General features: G+C 42.5%; 1 protein-coding gene across 1 annotated transcript in view; it reads left to right on the top strand.

The window, feature by feature from the left end:
• myo15a (myosin XVA) overlaps positions 1 to 17,787 on the top strand; it is a 160,530-nt gene that overhangs the window by 109,432 nt on the left and 33,311 nt on the right. Inside the window, exons 44-50 of the mRNA XM_033040947.1 lie at positions 30 to 105; positions 2,117 to 2,232; positions 4,031 to 4,149; positions 6,783 to 6,924; positions 8,179 to 8,290; positions 13,804 to 14,015; positions 15,157 to 15,269. Coding sequence (XP_032896838.1) covers positions 30 to 105; positions 2,117 to 2,232; positions 4,031 to 4,149; positions 6,783 to 6,924; positions 8,179 to 8,290; positions 13,804 to 14,015; positions 15,157 to 15,269 — 890 coding nt within the window. The remainder of the gene's footprint in view (positions 1 to 29; positions 106 to 2,116; positions 2,233 to 4,030; positions 4,150 to 6,782; positions 6,925 to 8,178; positions 8,291 to 13,803; positions 14,016 to 15,156; positions 15,270 to 17,787) is intronic.

The following is a 17,787-nucleotide window of genomic DNA, read 5'->3' as shown; positions in this document are numbered from 1 at the left end:
AATCATTTTTTCCTTTTATTTCTATAAAGATTATCTATGATACATTTTCTGAAACCTGTGTGAGACTGAACAAAGAGCAGCAAATGAAGATGAGATCATTGCTCGGTGAGTATTCTAACTCTCTGAGTAGAAGCGGTGGGATTGAAATAGGAGAGGAAAATAAGGAAGGATATCAGGGTAAGGAAGGGATTTTTGAGGTGGGTAAAATGATTTATCAACATGAATTCTAAGGCAAATACAAATGCAGTGAATGCAGTGGAATAAAACAAAATCTGCAGATGTGGAAATGTGAATTAAAATCAGAAAACTGAAAACTCTCAGCAGGTCAGGCAGCAATGATGGAAATTGAGGTAGAATTAACATTTTAAGGTGAAGAACCTTAAGAACTGTTTTAGGTTGCAAAGATAGTGGGGTGGATGAATAGGCTAAAGGGAATATCTCTGATAGGCTGAGGGATGATTAAGCCTTCTGGTTGACGAGAGCAGTTGGAGACATGGAACAGGTAGAAGGTGTGAAATGTAGAAACATCCCAGCAAGTCAGTCCGTGCTGGTGGAGAAAGAAAAACTGGGTCAATATTACAAACAGATGACCTAGAGCAGACAAAATGTGTAGGAAGGAACTGCAGATGCTGGTTTACACGGAAGATAGACACAAAATGCCGGAGTAACTCAACGGGGCAGGCGTGGAGACAACTTTAAGAAATTTAATAAAGCTAGAGGGCATTTTACCTTCTGGCGGAACTTCTAGGTCCTGAAAACTCCAATGAGCCAATCAAATGGCCGGTCAGCGAAGGAGATTGCCTTCGACTGCCTGTAAGTAAATAGCAACCCCACTCCACTGGCAACCTATTTTTGGTCGAGGCCGGTTTTGAATTTGTTGAAATAATCGCAGGAACATAGAAGAAGCCTCGACTACACGGAAACCACTTTCGACCATTAGGGAGAGTGACCAAAACCTCCGGGAACCTCACGGAAACCTTGGGTGGGGCGCAAGGTCACCAGAGGTTTCCGTTCTGGTTTCCTAAGTGGGACAGGGGCTTAAGGCATCAACTCTACCACTGCTCCACTGTGCTGCCCTGTAGAGATACAGTCGGGAAACTGAGGTGCTGGGTTATGTGATATTGAACGATAGTTTACGGTGCTTTATTGAGACCAATAGATAGTGAGTAACATTGAGTGCTGATGGGAATGATACCAAATGAGGTATGAGAGAGATGAATGTAATATAAATGGATGTAAATAGAAATTATAGGTTCTGGCTTCAATGCGTCAATAGGTTTGAACTTTGTTATAACAGCCATAGATGGCTATGTCAGAGTTAAAAGTGACGGGTTATATTGGCTTTATTTAGTTTAGTTTAGAGGTACAACATTGAAAATAACCCCTTCGGCCCACTCGTTCACTCTAGCTCTATGCTATCCCATTATTGCATCCTACACACTAGGGGTAATTTACAGAAGCCAATTAACCAACAAAGGCACACATCTTTGGAATGTGGGAGGAAACCGGAGCACCCATAGGAAACCTATGAATCTACGGGAAGAATGTGCAAACTCCACACAGACAGCACACATAGTCAGAAACAAACCTTGGTCTCTGGCGCTGTGAGATAGAAACTCTATTGCTGTGCCATTGTGCCACCCAAAATGGCTGATGATAATCCAGCTTCCACACATGGTAACGTTCTTTCATAGAAACATAGACATAGAAACATAGAAAATAGGTGCAGGAGGAGGCCATTCAGCCCTCCGAGCCAGCACCGCCATTCATTGTGATCATGGCTGATCGTCCCCTATCAATAACCCGTGCCTGCCTTCTCCCCATTCCCTGGTTTAATCTCTCCTAGTTTTTGTTGTGAAACATCTAAATGTTAAAGAGCCAAGATCATTCTAGCCTGAAGATAGACACAAAGTGCTGGAGCAACTCAGCGGGTCAGGCAGCATCTCTGGAGAAAAAGGATGGGTGACAATTCGGGTTGGAACCCTTCCTCAGACTGTCTTCCTTCTTTCTTCCAACACACCATTCTAGCCTTGATATTTAAAAACTTCCCCTTTGAACATGTCCAAGATGGGCGAATGCAGCTTGTATAACATAATGAGTTATTTCTCTTCTGCAGCTGAAAACAACATTCAAGCCTCGACCTTGGTGAAGGATGAGGTTGTCAAGAGGAAGATTGTGACGACTGCCAGAGAGTCTTGGGATATTTATTTCTGCCGTCTGTTCCCTGCCTCTGTGAGGACAACTTTCCTGGATTTGTATACTTTCTTTTATTTGAGCAGATGTGTTGTGAAATATATTTTCTCAAAATCCTTAGCATTTAGTAAGTACACCTGATTGGCAGCAGACTGCAGTAATCTCCCTGTTGAATGGGCAGCTCTTGGGAACATGGGAGTAGAAGTCAGCCATTCATCCCGGAACCTGTATACTTTTCAGTGGCTTATCTGTACCTCAGAACACAAACTCTTGTCCCTGAATATTATGGTGAAGGTGAACTGCAGATGCTGATTTACACCAAAGATAGATACAAAATGCTGGAGTAACTCAGTGGGTCAAGCAGCATCTCTGGAGAAAAGGAATAGGTGACGTTTCGGGTTGAGATCCTTCTTTTGACTCAATCTGCATCAATGTCACATTTCTGATTGGTGCCCATAGGTAGTTCCTTTGCACAATCTCTATTTAATTCTGTAATAACTATTTCATTCCATAATGTCCCAATCTACCTCCCAACCAAGGCCATGTAGCTCATTTTTGAAGGAATTATGCATGCAGTTTTTCATTGGAGCCTATTGAAAAATTCACTTTGCTGAAGAAGGAGTTTATATATTTTTTTATTCCAATCATGTGTTGGAATCATAGAGTCTAACAGCATGGAAACGGGGCCTTGAGACCAACTTGCTCACACCGACCAACATGTCCCATCTAGACTACTCTCACCTACTTGCATTTGGCCCATATCAATCGAAACCTGTCCAATCCATGTACCTGTCTAAAAGTTTTTTCAACGTTGCGATAGTCCCAGCCTCAACTACCTCATGCGGCAGCTTGTTCCATACACCCACCACTCTTTGTGTGAAAAATGTACCCCTCAGATTCCTATTAAATCTTTCTCCCCTCACCTTACATCTATGTCCCCCGGTTCTCGATTCCCCTACTCTGGGCAAGAGACTGTGCGATTACCCGATCTATTCCTCTCATGATTTTGTCACCTCTATATGATCACCCCTCATTTTCCTCTGCTCCAAGGAATAAAGATCTAGCCTGCTCAACCTCTCCCTATAGCTCAAGCCCTTGAGTCCTGTCAACATCCTTGGATTCAAGATAGACCCAAAAAAGCTGGAGTAATTCAGCGGGTCAGGCAGCATCTCTGGAGAAAAGGGATAGGTGACGTTTTGGGTCAAGACCCTTCTAACATCCTTGTATTCTTGTTAATTAGCTAATTATTTAGAGATCCAAACATAGAAACATAGACATAGAAACATAGAAAATAGGTGCAGGAATAGGCCATTCGGCCCTTCGAGCCTAATGGCTGATCATCCAACTCAGTATCCTGTACCTGCCCTCTCTCCATACCCCCTGGTCTCTTTAGCCACAAGGGCCACATCTAACTCCCTCTTAAATACAGCCAATGAACTGGCCTCAACCACCCTCTGTGGCAGGGAGTTCCACTGATTCACCACTCTCTGTGTGAAAAATGTTTTTCTCATCTCGGTCCTAAAGGATTTCCCCTTTATCCTTAAACTGTGACCCCTTGTCCTGGACTTCCCCAACATCGGGAACAATCTTCCTGCATCTAGCCTGTCCAACCCCTGAAGAATTTTGTAAGTTTCTATTTTGTAACATGTTTCTATTTTTTCATTCTATCTCTTCTGAAGCCAGACTGGCCAGGTGGAAGCAGACTTGGGCTCACTGGGTATTATCAGCTGCCCTGGAACATTATAAGGCAACAGGGAACAGGAGCGAACAAGGGGCAATATATTTTCACTTTGCCGGACAGTTTTAACAATGCTAATTTGTAATGATTGTGTTGCAGGGCAGCGTTGGAACTGGAGTGCAGGTTCTGGGAGTATCCCACAAAGGAATCAATCTGCTGAAACTAGTGCGAAGCCGCAGTACGCCAACAGAGAATCTGAGGGTACTCAGAAGCTACAGGTACAAAGAAGACACTATGGTCCCTCCTTCTGCTGGACCGTGTAGAAATTTAAGGTCATATTTGAATCTGAGATGAATATTGCTAGCATGATCCACAATTTTGCCTCATGCTATCACCCATGTCCACATTTTCCTCCACGTGTTCTTATGAAATCCTCATCCATGCCTTTGTAACTGTCACACTCAACTCTTATAAAGGATCGGACTTAACTCCAATCCTTTATAACTCTGTGGTGATTCAAAACCGTTGCAAGTTTCCTGTCATACCCATGTCCTGTTTATCTTCACCAGATTGCTCACAAGTCTTACCTAGCTTCTAACTAAGCAACATCTATCTATCTAAATAATATTAAACTCTGTGGCTGCTGGCTGGCTGGCTGCTGGCTGGCTGTGTTTCTGCCTGACTTGTGGTTGCCAGCCTTTGATTCGTTGCTACGCCAACGCCAGACCCAGAAACGGCGAAATTTTTTCCATTTTGGTAGAGATTTCACTTTTCATTCCAAGTATCCACTCCTCATTAAATTTCGTCGTGTTTATGTACACATTTTAAATAAAATCCTTCCCCCCCCCACTCACACATTTTGTCGTCTCCTGCTGGCCAGCGACCATAACGGCTGCTGGCGCCCGCCTCTCGTCTCAAAGACGCCATTTAAAAACAGCCGCACTGCTGACTGCGGGAACGGCTTGACTTGGAGGACCACGTCTCCCGTGGGGGCTACGGGTAGGGAACAGCTGCGTTGGGGGAGCAGACTCAATGGGTCTGCACTTGGTCTAGTATAATATTAAAACTCTATGGCTGCTGGCTGGCTGTGTTTCTGCCTGACTTGTGGTTGCTAGCCTGTGGGTGCCAGCCTTTGATTCGTTGCTACGCCAACACCAGACCCACAAACGCCCAGAATTTTTCCATTTCGGTAGAGATTTCACTTTTCATTCCAAGTATCCACTCCTGATTAAATTTCGTCGTGTTTATGTACACATTTTTAATTAAATCCTTCTCCCCACCCCCCCCCCACTCACTCATTTTGTCGCCTCCTGCTGGCCAGCGACCATAACTGCTGCTGGCGCCCGCATCTCGCCTCACAGACGCCATTTAAAAACAGCCGCACTGCTGAGTCCTGAACGGCTTGAGTTCGAGGACCACGTCTCCCGTGGGGGCTACGGGTAGGGAACGGCTGCGTTGGGGGAGCAGACCCAACGGGTCTGCACTTGGTCTAGTAATCCTTTAAAAATGTCCAGCCTTGCATTCAAGGTGTTGTCTCACTTTATCTCTGTATTCCCCCTGGCCCACTGCTGAGGTTCAGTTAATACGTTGGCTGCCTCTCAAATATCTATGCTAACACAACAATGAAAAGCTGTCTCATCACTGCCCTCTCGTGTATGTGTATAAGATTCTATGGCACGATGCCCTATTTGAGGAAGAACAGGGCAGTTAACCCTGTAGACTTCAGTGGGAAATCACTAAGACAGTATGTCTGGTCATCATCCCCTTGGCTGCCATGCTCTAACATTACAGTAGTGACCAAAAGTACTTCAATAGCTGTTAAGCAATTTGAAAAGGACTTGAAAATGCAACTCTTTTTTTTCCTCTTAATATGTCCTTATGTCACTTAATGTCCAGTTCTGCTTAGTAAGCCACTTGTGAAATATTTTGCAACATTACACTATATTAAAGGTGCTAAATAAAATAAAATTAAAAAACTTAATGAATTAGGAAAAGGATCAGGTCACTCAGCACTGAATCTGCTCTGCCATTCAATAAGATCACGGCAACTCCACATTTGCATTCTCCCACCAGTAACTTTAATACCCATTGCTATCATGAATCTTTCTCATGCTGTCTCAAAAATAGGCAAACACTCTATTTTCCTTACAGTTTGAGGAAGAAAGTTACAAAGATTCACGCCCCTTGGAGCGAGAAAATTTCATCTAATCTCAGTTTAAAATTAGCAACCCTTGATTTTTTTAACAGTGATTCCTTCGTTCTAGTTTTTCCCCAGAGCAAGAAACATCTTCAACACATTAAACATAGAACTCATGAGAACAGGTGATGGAAGGGCCTACTTCCATGCTGTATCATTCAACCAATCAATCAATAAAAAATGATTGTTAAATCTACCAAGACCCTTTGGGATTATTTTGGTTATCTGTCCAACTAGATGTGATTTTATCAATGTTACCACTTCCCCCTGTAATAGGTAGTGCCTCGGTTACATGGAGACATGATCTTCCACACCTTCTAAAATTAGATATTATATAAGATATGTATTGAACACATCTGCCTATCCTCTCCCATTTTCCCAACTCAACCTCTGACGGTTCCTTAATTCAGAACTCCTACCTAGATTTTGTTTCCCCTGCTCTCAAATCTCTAAACTGTACTCTTGAACTTGTGACCATAAACCGACCTGGACCTCCAACCTCCCATTCTCCAACTCCAAACTCTGAACTCCACCTCTCCTTTCTCCTCCTGATTCTCCAATCTCCAAGCTGACTCTTTGCTGCCATACAGGATTCTCCTGATCCCTGTCTTTGAATTTGTAGAATGTCTGTACGGAATTCTGTATGTTGCCCTGGGACAAGGGTCTGGTGTCCAAGAAGCCCATCTAAGCAGTATCAAAATGATTGCTTCACAGCTACACAGATATCTTATTTGTCACCATCCCTTCTGAAAACATGTTGGATTTCAACCTCACCAATGAGAAGCTGATTTTATTTTCCTCCAAGGCTCCACAAATTAAGAACATGATTGATTATTTCATCACTGAGCTGAAGAAGGTGGGTGAGGATTTTCTTTAGGCTGCTTCAAGCTGTCGGTGTACGAGGAATGTGACAAATAATTCTTGTTCTTTTACCAAGGTGTGTAACATAACTCCATGTTTTTCTCTAAATCAGCCATTGGTCAATGAGTGATTATTTCTCTTTTGTTAGAAAGATAAAATTTTGCGTTCCTCCCCAAAGATTTGGACACATCATCCAGATTTTTGTTTTGGGGCATACTATGAGAGCTCAGCACTGTCAGAGGGGTTGTGCTGTGACAATACTGCATTGTCAAAGGGGCCGGTGCTGAGTGAGTACAACACTGTTGGAGGGATTATCTTGAGGGAGCATTGAATTGTCTGAGAGTACAACAAGGGAGATGTACAAGGTCCAAGATTTACTTCCCGACCAATGCTGCTAAAACAGATGATCTGGTCATTGATCAGTTTACTGTTTGTGCGATGTTGTTCTTTTTTCAGATTTACAATGTTAATTAAAATTCTTAATTAGTGCAAAATCGGGTGGATTTCCAATCTAGGACAAAATAGTGGTAATCAAAATTCCAGACCAAGAGTCCCAGATAGAACAATAACATTCTTACTTGCTGCAGCACAACAGAATGTGTAAACATAGTACACTGTAAACAATATGATAAACGAGAGAGAAAACAAAATGTTCAGTTTCAGTTTAGTTTATTGTCACGTGTACTGAGGTACAGAGAAAAGCTTTTTGTTGCGTGCTAACCAGTCAGCAGAAAGACAATACATGATTACAATCAATCTATTTACAGTGTATAGATACATGATAAGGGAATAACGTCTGGTTCAAGGTAAAGCCAGCAAAGTCTGGTCAAGGATAGTCCGAGGGACATCAAAGAGGTAGATAGTAATTCAGCACTGCTCTCTGATTGTGGGAAGAAGATTCAGCTGCCTGATAACAGCTGGGAAGAAACTGTTCATGAATCTGGTGGTGTGCATTTTCACATTTCTCACTGAAGCTTCAAGTCACTGACAACAATGTGCTTCCTCCTCATCCTTACCCTTATAGGATGCTTCCCAAGTGAATCATTCTCCATGGTCTCCATTGCTTCTGTTTCTTGCCATTTTCCTCATTAATATTGTCTGTGTTTGCATTCATCTTGCTCATCTCCTGCTCAACATCTATTTTATAAAGTGTCTTGCGATGTGTGTTACATGATCTGTGCTGCAAACTAACTGTAGCTTGGCACGAAGAGCACAAAGCTAATATTACCTGTGTTGTGGCCACTTGCAGGATTCTAATTATGTTGTGGCCGTGAAGAGTCATATCACAAATGACAGCTCCTTCCTTCGGTTCCACAAGGGAGACATCATCTGCCTACAATCCTCGGATGGTGTGGAGGAAGGTCAGTATCTGTGGGAATCTAATTGTTCATAGTCAGGGGTCAACTAAAAATCCAAAGAACTAATTTCTTATAAATTTGAGTACCTGAATTGGTTCTAATTAGCTAGATTGCTAAACAAGTAGCTACTATGTGGCATTGATCCACAAAGAGCTCAGCACTTGTACATGAGTGTCCTTGAACTTGAGTCACTGGAAGTTAACATGCAGGTATGGCAAGCGATTAGGGAGACAAACAATGTACAGGTTCTCTCCAGGCTATGTACGCCCGACATGTACATATAGATTAGCTTTTTGGAGACCAGCTGGATTGGTTTGCTGGGTTACCTGCCATGTGGGAACTCGGTTTGCAGCAATATCATTGTATCGTGCAGAGGAATCTCAATGGTTTAATTAAATCCCCTGGTTCAACTACACATTGCCCTTGGTAAGTCTATGTATTAATGTAAATATAGTGCCAGGCAGCCATATATCTGACTTGCACACTGCTCGTGTTACAAACATTTCTCAGGCACAGAATTCTGTTATATCCCGGGGAGGCCCTGTGTTTGTCTTTACTTGGATTTGATATAAAAATAAAGAGATCTTTTTGCAATTACATTTATCCATACATCTTGCGTATGGGGCTGTTTTATCTACCTGATAGATTCATGGGAAAGAAGATTGTCCTATGAGGAGCGATGAAGCTGACTGAGCTTGTACCTTATGGAGTATAGATGAATGATTGGTGATTTCATTGACATCTCTAATATTTCGAGATGGTTTGCCAGGGCAATTGCAGGAATGATGATTCCTCTGGCTGAGGTGTCCAGAACCAGGAATCACAGACACAAAATAAGGAATGGCCTTTCAGGACTAAGATGAGAATAATTTTTTTCTGGTGCAGGATAGAATTTTTTTCCCCAGTAATGGCACTGGAAGCTCTGTCACTGAGACTATTTAAGACAGACATTTATAATGTTTTGGATATTGAGGGATACAAGTGAACGTTAATTAACACCTTGGTCTCAATGAGCCTGAACTCACACCTTGGGCTCAGTGTGTTTGAACTCACTGGGCTCAGTGAGTGTGAATTAATTCCCTGGATTCAGAGTGTCTGCATACATTCACTGGTGATGGTAAAGGGCCTGTCCCACTGTACGAGGTAATTCAAGAGCTCTCCCGAGTTTAAAAAAAAATCAAACTCGTGATAAGCACGTAGAATGTACGTAGTGGCTACGTCGGAGCTCGGGACGTCTCTTAGCGGCTCGTAATGCTAAGCTCGAAACGCGGTAAGCTCGTGAAGACTCGTGAAGTTTTTTCAACGTTGAAAAATGTCCACGAGAGCCCCGAGTACCTACGAGCAGCTATTACCGTAATTCTCCGAGTCCGAATCAGGGGAAACTCGGGAGAATTCTTGAATTAGCTTGTACAGTGGGACAGGCCCTTAAGTGTTGACTTTTTCCCCGACGTGAGGTGGATGTGCATTCACTTCTTGGAATCGTTGGAGTGTGAATTTATTCCCTCGTGCATGTGTGCATTCGATGTATGTGTGTGCTGCTTCCTCACAGCTCGCTTACTGTTCTCTTGATTATTTATGACTGTCCTTAGACCGTTGCTACGGATGTATAGTCAGAAAGAAAGTGATATACCTGGAGGAATTAAGAAAACACATTCCTGATTTTGGTGGGTGTGAAGCATAACAGTTTTGCGTTGTGATTGCTTGTTTGTGTGCTAGTCATCCCTCCCACTTTCTTTAGGTGAGGATTATTTGTATTTTGATAGTGTGGTGAACTCCCTCCTCCACTGATTCCATTAATGGAGATGTCTGCTCCTCAATTTCAATCCCGCACACAGGGTTTGGCCCAGTGTGGATGATGAAGATCTAGTGTGCAATGTCCTGAGATTTTTTGTCCAGTCAGATGCAGTCCAGATTCCCGCAATTTGAAAGTGAATGTGCCAACTGGACAGAGGTTTGTTCTCCCCTCTGTGACCAGTTTGCTAATTGGAAAGATATTGAGTCAACATCTCTGAGTCAAGGAGATGATGAAAACTGGACAAAAACATCAGAAAACCATGTTTATTGAAACACTATTACTTTATTATTGAGGTACATCATCATTGTGTTAATGCCCACATCCCTATGTTGCTTCTTCATCATTTGTTATTTCTAAGCTACTCCATCATAACATATTACTCCACCATCTTACTGTGTGACTCCATCCTTTTTTTTTTGTTACTTTTCAATATAACATGGTTACTTTTCCATTTCATAGCATTACACAATTTCAATGTGTATTTTTCTCCTTCTTACGTTGTTCATTCTCCAGTTTCAATGTTACTCATTTATTTTGAGTTGAGGCTTCAGTTGGGACAACCTTGATCATATTGAATGCACAGCCAGGTTTGAAGGGCCTGATTTAAGTAAACATGGTTTACATCTTTGTTTTCTTGTGGTTTTTTTGGACTGGCGTGTGCATGGTTGCTGTGTTTAATGCATCCTGATGTTGTTCCATTTTACACCTGGCCCATTATATATTCACAGCCTTCAGACTCAATTCGGATCATTCTTTTGTTGGTGCAGGGATCTTGGCATCACTCCCGAGTTCACCGCTTATAGATAATTTCTAATTACCCTTGAGAAGGTAGCAGTGAACTGCCTTCTTGAAATACTGCAGTACCTTCAGTGAAGGCACGCCCGCTGTGTTATTGAAAAGGAGTTTCAAGAATTAGACCCAGAAACAGTGACGATCGTTTCACACAACATTGAAGAATCGGCTCCATTGATAGTTTTGGAATCACATATAGACCAGACCAGATAAAAATGAAAGCTTCACCCACCCCAAACACCAAAAAGCTGAACATGACCCAAATGGATTTCAACAACAATCTGGAATATGGTGATCATTAGTACTGATGGCAGATTTTTTTTTAAAGATTCAGAATTATTAACTGAATTTAACTTCCACAGCTATGATGGTTGGATTTGAACACTTGTCTCTAGATTGGCACTCAAGCCTTTATGATACTACTCCAGCAATTTCACACTGCAGGGCCACTGACCCTGGCATTGTTCTTTAGAGGTGACATTCACGGCAAAATAACCCCGTTGGATAAAGTGATTCTTCATTGCCTTATTCCCTGAAATGTACAGCATGAATTAGATAAGAATAAAGCTTCCTCAATATTGCCTCATAGTCAATACAGTCATAAAGAGATACACTACAGAATCAGGCCCTTTGGCCCATTGAGGCCACACCAGCCACTCATCTACACTAATGCTACATTAACCCAATTTTTATTATTTGCAGGACATTCTCTCAACTCTCTGCAATCCCCCCACCACCCATCTCCAGATTCTACCATTCACTTACACATTTTTTAGATGTGATAGGATACTAGAGAACCCAGAGGGATCCCATGCAGTCTCAGGGAGAACGTGCAAACTCCACATAAACAGTATTTCAGGTCAGGATTGAACCCCAGTCTCTGGTATCATGATGCACTGGCATTAATTCCAAACATTCTCAAGGCATGGAAGTGGAGATAGAGATCTCTCCTGTGATGGACGTTTCCAAGCCTCTGCATCCCCCAAGTAAAAACAAGAGGATCTGCTGGTCTTTGGAGGAAAACTCTAAAGTCATGGAGGTATGAGCCACTCAGCATGGATACAGGCCCTTTGGCCCAACTTGTCCATGCTGACCAAGATGCCCATCTACGCTAGTCCCATTTGCCTGTGTTTGACCTGTATCTAAACCTGAGAAACATAAGGAATTGCAGATGCTGGAATCTTGAGCAAAACATAAAGTATTGGAGGACTCGGCAGGTCAGTCAGCATCTGAGGAGGGAATGGACAGGTGTCTTTTTTGGTCAGGACCCTTCAGCAGACTTTTCTTGTCCATGTACCTGTCCAAATGTCTTTAAAATGTTGTTATAATACTTGCCTCAATCATTTCCTCTGGCAGTTTGTCCATATGCATGCTAGCCTCTATATGGAAATGTTGCCCTTCAGGTTCCTATTAAATCTTTCCCCTATCTTATTAAACCGACACATTCTAATTTTTGATTTCCCAATCCTGGGGAGGGGGGAGGGAGGAAACTTTGTGCATTCACCCTAACTTTGTCCCTCATAATCTTATACACCTCCGTAAGATTACCTCCACAGACATGCGGTCCACCTGTTGGAGGGTCCCCAAGCTTCCCCAACCATGATGCTCTTAAGCCATAGGTGCGGATCAGTAATTGAATTACTGGTTGAAGGGATGCTCCTCTGAGGTGGATCTGTGAGCAGGTACCATGCAGGTAAAATGACAGCCAGTAAGTGGATGTAAGAGTTTGGACAGGGGGGTTTGTCTTTCCAGTCCCTCTTTCCTCTTTGCTACCTTCCCTCGCACTCCTAATCCTGATGCAGGATTTCGATCTAAAACTTTGATAATTTTTATACATCCACAGATGCTGCTCAACCTGCTGAGTTGCTCAAGCAGATTGTTTGTTACTCCGGATTACAGCATCTGCAATCTCTTATGTCTGCATCTCCTTTACATTCGCGACCTGGGTTGAAGAGTGCTGAACAGAGCAACAGATCTTGAGCAGTAAACTTTCTCCACACTACAAAGACGTACAGGTTGTAGGTTGATTCGGTAAAGTTGTAAATTGTTCCTCGTGTGTAGGATAATGCTAGTTGGTGTATAGGGTGATTGCTGGTCGGCACAGACTTGGTGGGCTGAAGGGGCTGTTTCCACATTGTAACTCTTATCTCTAATAAATGATGGGCACTGCAGAGGCTGGAATGTACCCAAGCCAAAGAGGACAAGATGTTGTGTTGCTTTGTTTCATTTACTATATTTACTTTGAGCTAAACAGTTTAGTTTAGTTTAGAGATACTGTGTGGAAAAAAGCTCTTCGGCCCACAGTCTGTGCCAACCAGCTATCACCCATATACCAGTTCTATCCTACACACTGGGTACAATTTGCTGAAGCCAATTAAACTACAAACCTACCCACCCTTGGAATATGGGAGGAAAAAATCCAGGTGGTCGCAAGAAGAATGTACAAACTCTGTACAGCCAACACCCGTAGTCAGAATCAAACCTGGGTCTCTGGCGCTGTAAGGCAGCAACTATACTACTGTGCCGGCCCAGCAGAACATGAAAATGAGAAGTTAACAAAATGAAGGGCAGGACCTGGCAACCAAAAATCATGGGTTCTATGGGACGGGCTAATTCAATGGAGCATGTTTGTTGTCACATACTGTGCATATTCATCTGGAAGTGGCGATCTGCATCAATCTTTGAGCAGGTTGGGAGTGTGGTCAGTGCCCTTGTTGGCATTAGGTAGCTTGTGGAACTGGAGGACCTCATCATGTTGCTGCAGCTTCTGAGGGAAGGCTGGCCAGACTAACGAGGTTTCCAGCACTTGCATCCCACTCATAGAGCTCAGCACTCATCATCTGAATGAACGTGACTGAGATGAATGAAGAGGCATGCGCCGCCTACAAAAAGCAGTGTTAAAATAATGAACCTTTGCTTGTTTGGACAGGATGGAAGTTTGGAGCTTTCCACGGCAGGTCTGGGTTGGTTCCTCTAGAATATGTGCAGCCCGTGGCTGCTCCAGATTTTATTCACCTGAGCACAGACAAGAAGGAAGAACCAAAGGACAAGAAGGGCAAAGTGGCAGCTTCCTCTTCAGCACTAGTGGCAGCTGCTGTGGGATCAACGGCAGCCGCTGAGGAACTTGACAGGAAAACAGAGGTGCAGAACGGCATTCCTTTATTCTGTACTGTTGTTCTTGGTAATATTACATTGACCATTTCACGGAGAGGAGCAATCTCTTCAGCGACATGCGGTTGGACATGCAAGGGCAAGGCAGCGTGTAAAGTTATCAATCTGCTATAGTGAATGTAGCATAGATGATTAAATGGCTCGTGGTTGCAAACTTTTCTCTCAGCTCCATCCTATTCAGTCACCCCATTTGTGGATCTGAAACATATTTATAAACAGTCATTTATTTTTAGGCTAATTACAGCAAAATTTCCAAGATTTCCAAGATAGAAATTTATAGCAGCAATCAGTTAATGAAGAACAGCCAGGGATTTTCAAACTGAAAACAATCTTGCTTCTGAGTTATCTGTTACAGTATGTTCTACAATATAACTCTTCTGGGTTATCTATTACAGTACAGTCTTACAGTACTTGAATTCACAACATAAGGGAGATGTAGAATCTACCAGGTTTCCTGCTTCAGACTGTGTTCAGTGGCCCTTTTAATAAGTATGGATGTCAGGTTAAGATGAGCAGTGACTGATTTTCACATAAAATACTCAATCCCCTTGAACATAATGAAACGCCCAGAGACATTATCAACAAGATTGGTTATCACTGTGTCATTATTAGCAGGAGTTAATTCTATGGTTCAATGGTACTTTATTGTCCCATGTCACCTAGATACAGTAATATTCTTTATTTTGCATCCAATTCAGCAAAATCATACTATACATAAACACAATCTACAAACACTTTACTACAAAAGTGCAATGATTGTAATGCAAGAATAGTAGACTTCACTGTTCTGCAGAAAATTGTGCAATGGTCGGTAACAGAGAGATTGGGTGGAAACATGGTCAGTTCTGGCACAAGTGGAAAGTCTGATGAAGGGTCTCGACCCGAAACGTCGCCCATTCCTCCTCTCCAGAGATGCTGCCTCACCCGTGGAGTTACTCCAGCATTAAGTGACTACCTGGAAAGATTGGTGCCATTATCAGCTGGAATAGATCATTCAGCAGAATTCCTACTGATCACGATTCTCTGGATTTGAAAAATGGACTGGTGCCTATCATTGTTTTAATATAACTGCAGATTTCATGGAATGCATGACTTTGAATCTTTTCTGCAGGCCTCCCCTCCAGAATTTGTGGACAGTATTCCTGAATATGGCATTCAGGATAGCCAATACACCATGATAGAATTTGCAAAGAAATACTTCCGCAAATCACCTAAGTTTAAAAGGTGAGTGAATAACAAGTATTGATCGGTGAACTTTCAGTAGCACCAACATGTAGCCTTGTGTACCAACCACACAGATTATTCCACAGATCCCAAGTGTGCCTATTTTGCTTTTGAACCTTGTCTCCTTTTCTAGCATAAACCTGGTTAAGATCACTCCCTCAGCATTGTCCCAATGCTTTCTCTGCAATCTCTAAACCTGTTCTCATTTGCTCAGCAAATCTTGCTCAATGTTTCTGGCTATGGGATTTACTTTGTGGAGTTTGCTTGTGCTCTCCCTCTCTCCATCTGTCTCTAACATGTACCACTGTCGTCTGACGTTAACCAGGTTGAAAACACTATTAGATGTGAAAGTAATTTTTAATTACTGTGTCAGATTACCCTCAAAATTTTGGATAAGTGAATTCTTCCAGAGCACCAAGAAATAATCTAGATTACAGATTGTCAGGTGTACACTGTCGGTTGCATAGCACTTTTTTGAGGGTATGTAACAAATGTTTAATGGATAGAAATGTAGCAATGGATTGCAAAATCATTTAGGAACAATTTCTTAAAACCAGCAACAAAGGTTTCTCAGGAAAATTATCATCTCGCTATAAATCAGCAATGAAGAGTGACTTACATTTCTGTAGTCCTTTCCCAACATGCTTTAAAGCAGTGAAAATAATTTTGGATTACAGTAATCTTTGTAATGCAGTAAAATCATTATTAGATGTGAAATATTAACTGAGGCATTGACCATTGACAATATATAAATTATTGGAGTTACCCTAACTGTGAGAGATTGACATTTAGCAATTTTGATTACCAATCTGCGTGATTGACAATGTTTAGAGCTTACATGATCTCACTTCTGAAGTAGCAAATCCTGGTGTTGCCTGTTTCTTTGGATCTTGAAATCAGAAAATAATTCCCTCCCACCTTTGCCGAGCTCAGAATATTTCCAATGAAAGAACACTGATAGCACAATTTAGCTTCCAGCATCCAGCCTCTGCATTAAGGCCACTTTCCGCTAAAAAGTATATAAACTCGATAGTCTAGCAAGTCCTATTTTCCTTGCTATTCTATAACAATATTAATCTAGGTGATGCACAACAGTACAAATTCAAGTCGGTGTTGTGGTATAAGCTTGCATCTCTAGAGGGGAGAAGCCTCTCCATCCAAGAAAGACCTCAAGAAATTGCAGAGAAATGTGGACGCAGTCCAGACCATCACACAAGAAGTAGGGTTTCGACCCGAAACGTTGCCTATTTCCTTCGCTCCAGAGATGCTGCCTCACCCGCTGAGTTTCTCCAGCATTTTTGTCTACCTTCGATTTTCCAGCATCTGCAGTTCCTTCTTAAACACAAATCAACCTCCCTTCCATTGACTCCATTTACACCCCATGCTGCCTCGTCAAGGTCATCAGCATAATCAAGGATGAGGTACAGAAGTGTGAAAAAGCACACCTCCAGATTCAGGGACAGTTTCTTCCCAGCTGTTAACAGGCAACTGAACCATTCTATCAACAATTAGCTACTGTCTTCCTCATTGGAGACCCTCAGATTATCTTTAATTGGACTTTACTGGACTTTATCTTGCACCAAACGATATTTCCCTGATCATGTATCTGTACACTGTGGATGGCTCGATTGTCATCATGTATGGTCCCTCCACTAACTGGTCAGCACGCTGTAGGGGTTTTGCGTTTCCCTTTACTCCACTTCGGGCCCAACTGCCCGAGTTATTCTCTCCCTTGTCGGAGGGTCAAACGGCCACCACTCCACTCGAGCGGTTTCCAAGAGAGAGAATACAACAAAAGGGATTCCCCTAGGTTCTAGACCTCGGAATTATGGTGGGATCTGATTTTAAAAAAAGGTTGAATTGACCAGAGTGTGCTGATGAGAGAAAACAGAAACCAAGATGGACTCAAAGCAAGTCTAAAATTTACAGGCTTTATTAAACAATGAGAAATCGAATCTCACCAACACTACATAATACGTGGCTAAACTTATGCTTTAAACTAAGACTATGGACGGAAAACTATCGGGCACGTCGTAAAACTTACTTTACACAATTTTACCCCCCCTTTCCCTTTATTTTCTCAACCTCTATCCTATTTCGGGAATTTCACCAGGTTACCGAGATACTCACAGCTAGGTCGATGCAGGCCCACGAGCTGTCCAGCAGAGCAGAAAGAGAGCGAGTTCTGGCTTGACTCCTGTTTTTATACCTGAGCTTCCTTTGAAACCCCCAGGTGGTCCTCTGGATAAAAGGGTTCTTTTGATGATTCCCAGTTTCGATCTGGCATGAACAATAGGCTTCCGATGATAAGGGGTTTGCTGATGTCATGATCCCTCAGCCTGATCGTTATCCCATCGCCTGGATGGGTTCCTATTGTCTCAATGGATGGTTCATCCAAGATGGTGATAGTGCTTGCTGCTGGCCTGTTTACCACCGTCTGCTGAGGCTTGGTTCCTTCCTTTGTGTATCCAAGATAATCTCGTTATCTCCGTCTCAGCCTTTCCTCCCCACACCATTC

The sequence above is a fragment of the Amblyraja radiata genome, chromosome 22, assembly GCF_010909765.2.
Source record: "Amblyraja radiata isolate CabotCenter1 chromosome 22, sAmbRad1.1.pri, whole genome shotgun sequence".
NCBI classification, from domain to species: domain Eukaryota; kingdom Metazoa; phylum Chordata; class Chondrichthyes; order Rajiformes; family Rajidae; genus Amblyraja; species Amblyraja radiata.
This window is presented reverse-complemented; position numbering and strand designations above follow the sequence as displayed.